We start from the raw sequence: 14,198 nt of genomic DNA on the forward strand, positions 1-14,198 counted from the left end.
CTATATATATATATATATAAGAACCATTGCCATACATATATATATATGTATATATATGTATGTATGTATGTATTACATCCTCACTTTACTGCCAACTGCTAGCACCAAAGACAAATTAGCCAAAGATAAAAAGTTTTAAACTGCTTGTTGTACCAAAAAAGACAAAGTTTGTCTTGTTTTGTGGCACTGGGTATCAAACCCAAGATCTATGCACTGGGCTATCCCCAGCCTTTTAAAAATATTTTTGAGACAGTCTCTTGCTAAGGTGCTCAGTTATCCAGACTGAGCTTGAACTTCCTGCCTCAGCTTCACAAGGTGATGAGATTACAGACACAGGCAACCACACTGGGCTCCTAGCAAGTTTTTCTGATATTCAAACTCAGTTCCAAGTTGGGCGTAATGCACCTGTGGGTCCCAGCAGGGAGACCAGTGGAGCCCGTGAGATCAATCTGGACAAAAGGAAGACTCTGTCTCGAAAAAAACAAGACAAAACTCTATGCCAACTACATAACTTTCGAAAGAGCTGACTTAAGGAATATGCACACTTTTTCCCCATGTATTTGCCATCTGGAATATTTTATATTTCAAATTCAAAGTTACTTTTTCTTCCTATGTAGTCAAAGATTATCTCGATTAGATGGCCGGCCTCTTAGTTTTTCCTTATGCAAAACAGAAAGGATGGTAAGTAAGAAATAGATTTTAAAAATTAAAATGAAAATACACTTAGCTCAGTAACTCTAACTTTAAAATAATCTGAATTTCACAGCCAAATATTTTAATTACTAGCTCTATTAAATTTCTTGGCTCTCTTACTGGATAATATAATAATAAAAAAGTTATTATCTTTCCACACATTACTGCTTTTAAAACAGGAATAAATGTCATGTTGTTGACATATACTACATGGTTGGTAATGAAAACATCCAGGAAGCATGTTCCATCAAATCTCCACAACAGATATTATCCTTACCTGCTGATTTCCCATGAGCACTCTTGAGGCACAAATTCAGCGGAGAAACAGCAAGAGTAACATCCTGATTCGATGAAAAAAGAACCATTGCCTCAGCCAGCAATCTAGAAAATGTAAGGCATAACTTTCTTAAGAAGGATTCAAATCTTTAATCTGGAGATGAACAGGCTAGTTGGCCTGGGTTTTAAAAAATTTACCTTCTTAGATATAAACCACTATGTTTCTAGTACATCTTTTTTTTTTTTTTTTTTTTTTTTTTTTTTGTACTGGGGATCAAACTTGGGACCTTGTGTTTGTGAGGCAGGCGGCGGCACCACTGAGCTAAATCCACGGCCCTCTAGTGTATCTTTAAACTGTAATTTCATTTGAAGGCCAAGAGAATAGCAAAATACAACCTCAGTAAAACATGTGAAAACTGCAGTCTGAACAACACATCAGAATCAAATATGTATCTTTAATTCCATGTTTTTGTTTTTGTTTTGGTACCGGGTATTGAACTTGGGTCCTTGCACTTGTGAGGCAGGTGGCAGAATCACTGAGCTAAATCCCAGCCCTAATTCTATGTTTTTAAATGTCCCATATATTTTTTTAAAATTGGCCCAAGATAATACTGTAAAGGAAGACAGTAGAAAATGGAATTGTTTAAATATGGCTGAGATGAACTATGCTGTAGACCCATTTGAGGGGCAGAGATTTGCAAAGAGTCTGCTGCCTATTATTTCTTTTCCTTTTGTTACTTTCCTAGATTATGTACTATCTATTGCTTTTAAGGTTCTCTTGATGCCCAAATGCCATTTATTCCTGGCTTCCTCTTCCCCCTGACCTTTCACTTTTTGAGATAGGCTCTATGTAGTCGAGGCTGTCCTTGAACTCACTGTGTAACACAGCCTGGTCTTGAACTCATGTGGAACCTCTTGCCTCGGCCTCCCTTCCCTCAGTGCTGGTATCACACATTGCTGGGCTTCCTTTAAAAACAGCTGTCTGTGGGCCGGGGTTTTAGCTCAGTGGTTCCACTACCTATCTTACAAGCACAAGGTCCTGAGTTCGATCCCCGGTACCAAAAACAAAAAACAAAACAAATAAAAACAGCTTTATGTGAGGTGTAACTCACACACCACACAATTCATAGACGTAAAGTTGTTTGATTTGCATGTCCCTCATGACAGTGATGCTGAGCAACTTTCCATGTGCTTATTGTCCATTTGTATATCTTCTTTGGGTAAATGTCTATTAAAATTCTTTCCCCATTGTTTTTTGTTTTTTGAGACAGGGTCTCACTATGTAGTTGAAGCTGATCTGGAACTCACTATGTAGCCCAGGCTGGTCTCGAACTCACAGCGATCCTCCTCCCTCAGCCTCCCAAGTGCTGGGATTACAGGTGGGCGCCCCCATGCCCAGCCTCCTTTCCCCATTTTCAGTTGTTTGTCTTTTTAAAAAGTTGCATTATAAGCACTGCCATTGTTTTGAAATTGAGGTGTTGCTAGATAAAAATGAAATTGTAGAATTAATTGTACTCTTGGTGTTAACATGATGCTAGACATTATCTTAACAGTGTTTATTGATGTCAAAATGTCATGAACACCTAGCAAATTCAGAAGGGAACTTTTCTATTGTTAAGGAGAAAGTGTTACACAAGATACCAAATAATTTCTTTTTTTTCCCATGGTGCTGGAGATTGAACCCAGGGTCTCTCACATGCTAGGCAAATGTTCTATCATAAAATTATATCCCCAACCTCTAGGGTGCCAAATAATTTGATACAAAAAAAGATGACAACATGAATGTGTAGTTCAAAAAATTAGAAAAATGGAAACTTAATATACTCTCAAACTTACTAGTAATAAAGAAAATATAACAGTAAAGAATATTGCATAATACTATTTTTTACCTATTACATTGGCAGAATGTTTAAAGATTAATTATATCCTCTACTTAGAAGAATTCTCCTATACTTTCGGTGGAGTATAAACTTACATAAATTTAAATGGCAATTTAGTAGTTGGTATCTTTTTAAAATTTGCATAAGACTTTGACCCAGTAATTTTATTCTAGGACTCTGGGTTATATAGTCTATAACATGGCCCTCAGTGATTCTCATCTCCTGTTATTCTCCTTAAGTGTGGGCTGGACTTAGAGATTCATATCTAAAAAAGAGAAAAGTAGCAGAAGTGATGAGACATCAGTTCTGAGATTAGAGAATCAAAAGTCCATGGCTTTTCCAGTATGGTGGTGCACACTGGTAATCCCAGCTATTCAGGAGGCTGAGGAAGGAGGACTGCAAGTTCAAGGGAAGCCCAGGCAACTTAATTCAATCTCAAAATAAAATAAAAAAGGCTGGGGATGTAGCTCAACACTGTATTGCTTACTGAACAGCCGTGGGGGGTGGAGAAAGGAGAGAAGAGGGGAAAGAAAGGGAAAGAAAAGAGAAAAAATGTGGCTTCCATCAGCTACCCTTTGTGAGGACTTGCAGACAGCCAAGAAGCAGGCACACATGGTAGGGACCTAAGTCCTACTAAAAACCACATGTGTGAGCTTAGAAATGATCTTGGGCTCCCAACAGCCATATCAGTGAGCTAGGAAGTGAACCCTTAAGTTGAGCCTTCTGGTGAGACTGCAGTCCTAGCTGAACCCATGACTTCACCTCATGAGAACCTGAGCTAGAAACACCCAGCTAAGCCACACCTGTACTACAGAGTAATAAATGATGTTTGAAGGCTCTTATGTTTTTTTTTCAGCTTTAACTGAGTTCATTGGAACATTTTAGGGATATAGTACAGTTACATTCATTGTTGGGATCTTGTACCTCTACATGACAAGTCTTGATTCTCATTTTTTCCCCTTACCCCTGTCCTTATGTTTTAAAGCAGTTTGCTCTGCAACAGTGAATACCCTTCCTATGTACTACTAGCAGCACTGTTCATGACAGCTAAAAGTTGGGGATGTGGCTTGCCTACCATGTGGGATGCCTTGAATTCAATCCCCAACACACACACACACACACACACACACACACACACACACACACACGCACACTGCCAGAGCACTCTGGCACACTGAAGAAGGAGGATCACAAGTTTGAGCCCAGCCTGGGCAACTTAGCAACTTAGTAAGACCTTATCTCAAAAGAAAAAATAAAAATGGGCTGGGGAGGCAGCTCAGTGTGAAGGCTTGGGTTCAATCCCCAGTACTGAAAAAGAAAACAGGCAAGTTGCGAAACACTATGGCAAGTAGGACATTTTCTTTTTTTAAAAGTCTGTATAAGTGTGTTTCTAATAAATATAATAATGAGAGAAATAAAGAGATTCACAGTCAAAGGGAGAATCAAAAAAACAGAGGTTACCTGCCAAGCACGATATAAGGGTGGTAGAAGAGAAGGACTTCCATTCTTTACCTTTTCACTCTTCTATGTATATACTGGATGTATTGCAAGGACTAGGTATTGCTCTTTAAATGTTTTAATTCTATGTTTTATTTTAGCTTATGAGTACATGTGTGTACTGCATAACATTTACATTCTTTGTGTGGAGTCGGCACATGTAGAGAACACATCTTCATTCCTTTTCATCCTGTCCCTTCCCTCCCTCCCACTTCATCTCTTGATTCCCTTCCCATGTGACAATGATCTAGCTACCTACTTCTTGTTGTTTTTTATTTTGCTCTTTATTTTTACTCTGGGTTTCACATATTAGAGAAACCATGTGATATTTAAGCTTGTGTGTCCTATTTCACTTAAGATTTGGTCTCAAGGTGCATCCATTTTCCTACAAATGACTCAGGTTTCTTATTCTTTGTGGCAGAGTAATAGTCCATGGTGTGTAAAGACCACATTTCCCTTATCCATTTATCTGTTGATGGACATATGGGCTGGTTCCAAGATTTAGCTGTTAAGAATTTGTACTGCTACAAATATGGTGTTAAAGTTTGTGTTTAGATGTCCCCCCCAAAGCCTCATACTGATGAGGTGGAACTTTCTTTTTCAGAGGTAGTTTAATCTGGAATGTGTGATGCTGGGGTTAAGGGCATGTGATTACTAAACCACTACATGTGAGCAATTAGTTTGGCACTGCCCTAATCCTAGTAGTCTCAGTAAGATAAAAGGGGCAGAAAGATGCTGGTAACTCTGTTACTTCCTTTGTTGGCCTCTGCCCACCATGTTGTTTCTCCTCTGAAATGCCTGTTTGTCATCCCTGCCTTGGAGCCAGCTGATTATGGACTGAAAGATCTATAAACTGTAAGCCCAATACACTCCTTCCCTCAGGAATGAGAGAAAAGTAACTAACATACATAGTCATGTATACATCACTGTAATATGATGTCTTTAGCTCTTTTGGGAAGATACCTAGAAGGGGAATAGCTAGATCAAATGGAATTTCTAGTTTTAGTTTTTTAAGGAACCTCCATACTGGTTTCCATAGGGGCTGTACTACTTTACATTGCTAATAACAGTGTAGAAGAGTCCTCTTCTCCCTGCAGCCTCTTCAGAGTTTGTTTTCATTTGATTTCTTGATGATGTCCATTCTTTCAGGAGTAAGATGGAATCTGTGGTGTTCTAGTTTGCACTTTTCTAATGGCCAGCAATGTTGAGCCTTTCTTCGTGTATTTATTGTACTTCTGTGAAGTGTCTATTCATTTTGCTTGCTCATTTTTTGATTGAGTCTTCTATTTAGGAGTCTAAATTTTTTTCAGTTCTTTATACATTCTAGATATAAGTCCTCTGTCTGAGGAATAGCTGGCAATATTTTTTTTCAGTTCTGTATGCTTGCTGCCTTTTCACTGTTAGTTGTTGTTTTTCTTTCTTTTTTATTGTGCAGAAGCTTTCTAATTTAATATGGTCCAATTTGTTGATTCGCAAAACTATTTCCTGTATAACTGTGATTCCAATTTTTTCATTTAAAAAACAGCACAAAAATATAATTTGACTCAGAAAGTAATGCTAATTAATAGGGCTACAGTGAACTAAAAAACTGGGCACACTTTCACTGACAAATATACCTCACTCATTATCTAAAGAAAAAAATTAATTAATTAGGGTTATTTCAGCTTGCATAAAAAATGTTAAAATTAGCTAAGCACGGTATAGCACACCTGAAATTTCAGCTACTCAGGAGGCTGAGGCAGGAGGATCACAAATTCAAGGCCAGCCTGGCAATTTTGTGAGCTGTTAAAACTTCCTCTGGCTGTGTGTTCTAAGATTCAGATAAGTACCATATAAATTCAAAGGATTATAAGATCATATATTCTTTTATTTTTGATACAGTTTAATGTAGAAAGTCATTGATGGAATATTTTTAGAATTTTCTTGACCACCCAACTATTACTGCTGCCATTAGGCAGATGCTATCTACTATTATCTTTCTCAAGGTTTCTTCTTGACCTTGTAGGGTAATTTCTCTAAGTTGAGTTTTAGATTTAAATAGGAAAAAAAAACTGTAACTGAAAAGCTTTTCGGCACTAAGTTTTCACCCTGAGACCCTCCCATATTCAGCAAATGAAAAATAAATAATACAGTACTCCTTACCTTGGTTGAATCATTAGAGTATTACAACACATTTTCTTTTCAAAGTTAACTTCCAAAGGCAAACTTTCTTGGAAACACACATTATGAGTTTTTTTAATACCTTAAAAAGAAGAAAGACATTAAAATAAAGGCATTAAGTGCAAAATGAACAGATTTTAAAAGTGTTTAAATTTCACAGCCAAATTAAAATAATAAACTTACAGTAACATTTACTATCTGGAAGGGTTATCTAGTCTGGAGCAGCACTATTCCTTAGGGAAATGTGTTATCGCTCCCTAGTGGACACCAAGCAACATGTCTCTCCATGACCAGCAGGCAATGGAGTATCCAAATTCCTTGGAAAGATAAGTGGCTTCTGAAATCCTTTGTTAAGACACTGACTCTCCACTCCTCAGCGCCTCTCTAGGATTCTCTTTTAGCACCTCTTACTCAGGACTTCTGGCAGTTAGGCCTCCCCGTCTGTCCTATTAATGCTTTTCCCTTCAGAGGAGGGGGAGGTAGTGACACAGGCTGAGTGTCCTTTACCCTAAGTGCTTGGGACCAGAAGTGTTTCAGAACTGGGAAACGTTCAGATCTTACAATATTTTCATAGACCTTACAGGTTAAGTATTTCTAATCTGAAAATTAGATTTTAGATCTTAGATCTTTTCAGATTTCAGATTTTCAGATTAGGGGTATTGAGCCCATAATGAGTAAGGCCTAAATGCCAGGACCTGCAGGATATACTCTGCACACGCTTTCTCTGATCTTAACAATATTCCTGTGTGGGCCAGGGATTTAGCTCAGTGGTTCGGTAGCCTGCTTTGCAAGCGCAAGGACCTGAGTTCAATCCCTGGTACCAAAACAAAACAATATTCCTGTGAGGTAGGGACTTAATCTTAGAAGAGGAAACCATAGCTCAGTGAGGTTAAATGACATTCAAAACTATATTGTTTTTATAAGCACAACTAGGATCTGTTTTTAAAAATAAGCAGCAGCTGCCAGACGTGGTGGTGCATGCCTGTACTCCCAGCCTGAGCTACATAGTGAGTTTCAGGTCAGTCTCAACTACATAGTGTGACCCTGTCTCAAAAAAAAAAAAAAAGCAGCAGCTGCAGCCTGGTTAAAGCATGCCTATGGCCTAACTTCAAACTTTATGTTTACATGAGCCAATAGTCTTCTTTATTATTTTTGTTTGTTTGTTTGTTTTTTGAGACAGGGTCTCACTATGTAGTTGAAACTGACCTGGTACTCACTATGTAGCCCAGGCTGGTCTCGAACTCTCAGTGATCCTCCTGCTTCAGCCTCCCAAGTACTGAGATTACAGGTGTGCGCCACCACGCCCAGCTCTCTTCTTTATTATTGAAGCCAGTTTGAATTTTTTTCTAGTTTTAAAGTTTTTTTTCATCTACTACTTTTAACCTAAAGCATCCAAATTCATATTGCCATCCTACAAAAACTACTACAAATTAACCAATCATAAATATTTACTTAACATTAACCAATGCCAGTGAAGAGGTATTTCAGAAACTGAACACTTGGTTACTAAAACCCCAGCTGGAGATAAGGAAAGAACGAAACTATAGCACCAACAGTTATAGTGAGTACACGTCTGTTTCAGGCACATCTACATGATTTGAAGGCTTTCTGGGCTTATCATCGTGATCTTTGGAGGATTCTCCTATTATATGAACTAATGTTCAAGGAATGAGAAAAATAATCCTAAATCATTGATTATTTGTAAGAAAAAATAAGGATTATAATATAACAGAAATGAAAATATATATATTATTAAGATAAATGTAAGATAAAATTAAGAAATACAAGATAAATTATAATAAGTTAACCTTCCATAAGACCATTTAACTACAAGAAAGATTTGGATAGATATCACAAGTATTGAAAATTGAATCTAGGATTTTTGCATCGAGCTATATCCACAGTCTTTATTTGTTGACACAGAGTCTTAGTAAATTCTCTTAAGCTGGGTTCAAACTCGTGATTCTCCTGCCTCAGCCTCCCAGAGTGCTGGAATTACAGATGTGTGTCATCTCACCTGGCTAAATATGATATTTTTGAAAGCATAAAATTCTACCTGTTAATGTCAACGAAAATAGCCACAATCATAGTACAGACAACTAGGCCTATACTTACAGAATGTGCAGGCAATCTTCTAAATACAAGAATAACTCACTGAACCCTTAGAAAAACCCTAGGAGACTGATACACTATGCTTGTTTTCCATACCAGGAAAGGGTGGCATAGATAGAATGTGCTCAACATCTCACTAGGGAGGGATAGAACTGATTTCACCCTAAACTTGGTGGCCTCAAAGCCTGTTCTCTGAATCATGCTAGGACCTTTAAAAATGTGAAAATCCTGCAAGCACGACACTTTAGCATCTAGTTTGCAAGGCTAGGAGTCAGTAAATCTGTCTGACAGTTAGGGGTAGCAGAGAGAATGAATGCAATCTTTGGCACCTTCTCTTGTGGGCCTGGATTCAAATTCAGGCTGTGTCTTGCCAGTTCCGTGACTGGGGGCTGTCACCATGCTTCTCTCAATCCCAGATTTGATAAGATCTGCCTTCTAGATGACTTTCAATACCAGCATGCATTTTAACTTTCTGTTCTTACCTATGGACATTTGTAGTGAAGCCAACACACACAAAGCACTCTTACAAAATATCAAGCAACCAGTTCACTTTAGAATAGCTGATTTAAATTCAAATGGACATTTTAAAAATTGGCTTGTAGCAGGCAAAGCATGGGCTATGGACAAGTCATTGATACGAATTACTTAAAAACCCTCTGCAGAGACAGGTAAGATACTACAACTGCTTTACCAAATAACTACATAAAACCTAAACAATAATGCTACACAAAATATTGATAGGGAGTTTGAATATTCTAAACATGAGAAATATTAAGAAAAAACCCCAATATTTTAAGCCACTCGAATTATACCTACCATGTCTGCAGAAGAACTGAATAACAATTTTGCACTTGTCAGATCTGGTGAATATTTTGCACTTCTCTACATTTCTTTCGAAGGAATTTACACATCTAAAGATGGGTAGAATTGACTGCAACACAATTATATTATACATATTAAGAACGTACTTGATTTTTTTAGTCTTTTTTTTTTTCCCCAGTACTAGGAATCGAACTCAGGATCTTGCACTTGCCAGGCAGGATCGGCACCACTGAGCTAAATTCCCAGCCCGAAAACATACTTTATATAGGGCTGGGGTTTTAGCTCAGCAGTTCAGTGGCCTGCCTTGCAAGTGCAAGGAACCGAGTTCAATCCCCGGCACGAAAACAAAAGAAAACAACAACAACAACAACAAAAAATACTTGATATAGTTGTTTGTTTCATTAAAAAAAACAGAAGTACATGTATTCATCAGTAAATATGTTTGTCCTGCATGCCATTTAAACTGCTAACTACAGAATATGTTATAACTTACATAACAAATATTTCTCCTATAATACAGAGAACCAAGGCCATTTTTATTTACCTTCATTTCCAATTTGCAATTCAAATATCGGCCATCGTCGTTCATTTCCTTTGAGGCTGACCACTGATAATGTTCAAAAAACACTGAAGAGAACAGGACATATCCACAAGCCGACGAAGAAGAATTTAAAGATCTTAAAGCAAGCTTGAAAAATAAAATAGCTGTTTAGGTCAAAGCCAGCTTTCTTTAAGTGATAGTTTAATCTTTTTAAATTACAATATGTTTAAAGTCATAGCTAAATATGTTGAAATAAGATCATGGACTACACTATACAATGAATATTAAATGTGTACATATCTATAAATGCATATGGGTATATATCTACATTGCATACATATATCTTTAAAATCTTGCATTTGGCCAGGCATGGTGGTATACACCTGTGATCCCAACACTCGGGAGGCTGAGGCAGGAGGATTGCAGTTAGTTTGAGACCAGCCTGGACTACATAGTGAGTTTCAGGTCAGTCTCAACTATATGGTGAGACCCTGTCTCAAAAAGAAAAAAAAAAATCTTGCATTTTAAAAATGTAAGTGCCTATAAGGGTCTTAATTTTAATGCATGAAGCAGCACAAGGTAATATAAAAGGAAACTGCAGCAAGTTGGTTGTCTCACATGATTGTAGTGGAGAAAAAATATTACTAAGACTGAACCAACTAAATTCTACTTGGGAATACAAGCCCAAAATTTTCAAGTCTTTTGAATTTTAAGAAAAACAGGAAATTCGTATTTTTATGTGGTCTCTCTCAATTATTAAATGTTAGAAATTATTTCAATTTTGGATGGAGAAAGTGTTGGGGAATTGAACCAGGGCCTTGTGATTGCTAAGCACACACTCCACCACTGAGCTACACCTCCAGTCCTTAAAAAAAAAAAAAAAAAAAAAGACCCCACAAAACATTTCTCTTGACCACCACTTTGTGACTTCTGGCTTAAGTCAATTATGTTTATCTGCATGATGTTCAAGTTCACTGTGCTATAGGTACATTCAGATACGTAAAATAAAGATGAACAGTGAAAGGGATAAGTGTAATTTCTAAATTTCCTGGTTAATATTCAATCTGGACTGAGATCTTTAAACACTTTCTCTTGTCTGAATACAAAACCTATTACTTAACATTCTTACTTACACCTTTTTCCAATGGATCTAGCCACAGCTCGTCACTCACTCGTGATAGAGCTTGGATTGCTTTCCCAAATACTGCAGAGAAAAAGAAAGATGCTGTTTACATTCTTCCTAGCACTAACAACATATCATAGGAGTACTTCAACAAGCAGAGGACTCAATATAAATTCAAAAAGAACAGTGGGATCTATTGAACAATTTGTTCCAGCAGGTCATATTCTTCAGTTGAACAGTTTATCCCTGCCCTGTAGGTCAAATTCCTGGATAAGGAACTAGGGGCTTCTGGTATTGTAGATACCAATTATCAACCTGCTACTGATATTTGGAAATGACTGGCAAACATTCTACCTGAACTTTTTGGCCTACCTTGCAACATGTAATTCAGCCTGTTTCTACCATCCCCTCTGATGTATGTGCTGTGTATACTGTAGTTAACCTCTCTTTTGGCTTCAATATGTTCATGTCAACATAATGATCTCCAGCCGGGCATGGTGGTGCCCACCTGCAATCCCAGCACTCGCGAGGCTGAGGTAGGAGGATCGCTGTGAGTTCAAGACCAGCCTGGGCTACATAGTGAGTTCCAGGTCAGTCTCAACTACACAGTGAGACCCTGTCTCAACAAACAAACAAAAAAACCATAATGATCTCAATTTCTGTTTTATGTCAAGATTACAACAAATGTAAATCAAAGTGAAGGCATGAGAGGAAACCCATCCTAATATGTTGAACTTATATTTGGTCAAATTTATTCAGTGCAACAGATCTGGAAATAATGCTCTCAAATCCCTTTTCCTGCATATATCAGTATTTCCTGTCAACTGATATGCTATTTGGCTTTTAGTTTTAGTACAAATATCTAGGGAGAAATTCTATTGATTACATATAAGAGACAAACTGTTAAATTGATCCATACAGCATTTTACAGACTAATGCTATATTGCTTTAAGAAATATATGGCCAGGTGTGGCGGCACATGTCTGTAATCCCAGCACTCGGGAAGCAGAGGCAGGAGGATCATCATGAATTCAAAGCTAGCCTAGGCTATGCAATGAGTTCAGGGACAACCTGAACTACAAAGTGAGACCCTGTCTCGAAAAACCAACCAACCAACCAACCAACAAAAGAAATACAATATAGGGCCAGGGATGTGGCTCAGCAGTAGAGCACCTGACTCTCATGTGCAAGGCCCTGGTTAAAAAAAAAAAAATAGCATAATATCCTTGGGAAAATATCAGATGCACAGCAAGAGCTTAGTAAGTTTGGAGAATCACTGTATGTGATAAAATTCAACAACTCTTTCTTTTTGCAGTTGTCTGGAACTATTGTCTAAGGCCAATTTCCATAATTATGTATCATGAAACTTGGTTCAAATAAATATAATTAACAAAAAAGTGTGGGAAATGCATGGAAAAGATGATTTTAAATGTTTTAGTAACAGATGAAAATGTCAAAACAAGTTATGATAGAGAAACTAAGTATTCAAAACGCATCATTGATGTTTGAGAGTATCTTAGAAGATGCCAGATGTTAGCAAGGAAGCTGCCAGACTTCCCTATCAAACACATTTAGGTGCCCTGTCAGTCAGAGAGACTAGGGCTACATGAAATATTGGTCTGACCTAGTATGATACCATTAATATTATGAATTATGAATAAGTAAAACCATGACAAATAGATACTGGGTAATATGCTGGATAGCCTTATCAATCCACCAAAAGGTATAAAAATTGAAAAGTACAGAACATAAAATTAGATTACAATACTTAAGAATCACAAGTGTGTATTCTGAGGAAGATAAGATGACCTAAATTAGTTTTTTGCTTTTTGGTGGGGGGTTTCTGTATGGGGCATGGAACTCAGGACCTTGTGCTTGGAAGGCAAGTGGTAGCACCACTAAGCTAAATCCCCAGCCCTAAATGAATATTTTTAAAAGTTAGAGGCATTTGTCCTTTTCCCCAGTTTATATTCAGTTTTTTTCTGGACTAATGAAGACTTTTCATTCACCCAATGAATATTTACTAAGCACCGGCTATGTTCAAGTATAACCCAATGCAATAGGATCACAACAAAGAACAAGAGAGGTTCACTTCCTGCCCTCCTAGCACTTAGTCTGGGAGGGAAACAAAACTAAACACACAAAAAATTGCTTATTGCAAATAAGGTACATACTGGAAAAGAACTTCCTAGTACTGTGAGAATATGCAACTATGGAAAGCTTATGTCTCGGTTTTCTACTCATTATTAGTGTATCAATTTGTCCTCAACACAAGGGAAGCTGGCCGTGGTGGCACACACCTGTAATCCCAGCACTCGGGAGGCTGAGGCAGGAGGATCGCTGTGAGTGTGAGACCAGCCTGGGCTACATAGTGATTCCAGGTCAGTCTCAACTACAGTGAAACCCTGTCTCAAAAAAAACAAACAACAAAAAACAAACCTACACAGGGGAAGCTAACCACAAGATACAATTCAGTGATCATTTTCAGACTTTACTATAATCTGTAGGAAGCTTTTGCTTTTCTAAATACTTTCCAGATTAACTTCCACTTGTAGAGGATTATTTATAATGAAAATAGTGTCATACACCGTTATTACTCAGCTCTTTACAGTCATTCCCATTTGATGCCTACAAACCTTATTATTACTAATCCCATTTTACAGATGAGGAAACTGACCTCCACAGTGATTTAGTGGCTAGTCTTAAAATCATATATTTTAAAACGGTAGAATTTGGAATAAAGATAAAGTTTATGTTTTTTGCTATACTTTTACTGACCATACGTTTTTTTCTCTCAACTGTTCCCCACAAGTCCTGACAATCCCATATTTGAGGACTGATGGTACAGCTCATTTCATAGACACCACCCATATTAAATACTATGCTTAAATAAAAGGAGATAGGAGGCTAAGCACGAAAATTGCCAAGTCGAGCCCAGCTTGGGCAACGTAGTAACTTATTGAGGCTTTGTCCCAAAATAAAAAATAGCATGGGGATGTAGTTCAGTACAAAAGCCCTACGCGAGGAGGCAGAGAGTTAGCTCTGTGGTTCCGCCGCCGCCACCGCCGCCAAAAAAAAAAAAAAAAAAAAAAAA

At 37.6% G+C, this 14,198-nt stretch overlaps 1 protein-coding gene across 3 annotated transcripts in view; it reads right to left on the bottom strand.

Moving 5' to 3' along the window:
- Window positions 1-14,198, bottom strand: part of Rad9b (RAD9 checkpoint clamp component B) — a 33,604-nt gene that overhangs the window by 18,782 nt on the left and 624 nt on the right. For all 3 annotated transcript variants that reach the window (XM_010604434.2, XM_010604435.2, XM_010604433.2), the window contains exons 2-6: window positions 11,115-11,185; window positions 9,985-10,128; window positions 9,435-9,549; window positions 6,489-6,588; window positions 971-1,074 (exon numbers count right to left, since the gene is read on the bottom strand). In XM_010604434.2, coding sequence (XP_010602736.1) covers window positions 971-1,074; window positions 6,489-6,588; window positions 9,435-9,549; window positions 9,985-10,128; window positions 11,115-11,185 — 534 coding nt within the window. The remainder of the gene's footprint in view (window positions 1-970; window positions 1,075-6,488; window positions 6,589-9,434; window positions 9,550-9,984; window positions 10,129-11,114; window positions 11,186-14,198) is intronic.

This window comes from Fukomys damarensis, unplaced genomic scaffold (assembly GCF_012274545.1).
Source record: "Fukomys damarensis isolate Sample0158 unplaced genomic scaffold, DMR_v1.0_HiC HiC_scaffold_12, whole genome shotgun sequence".
NCBI lineage: Eukaryota > Metazoa > Chordata > Mammalia > Rodentia > Bathyergidae > Fukomys > Fukomys damarensis.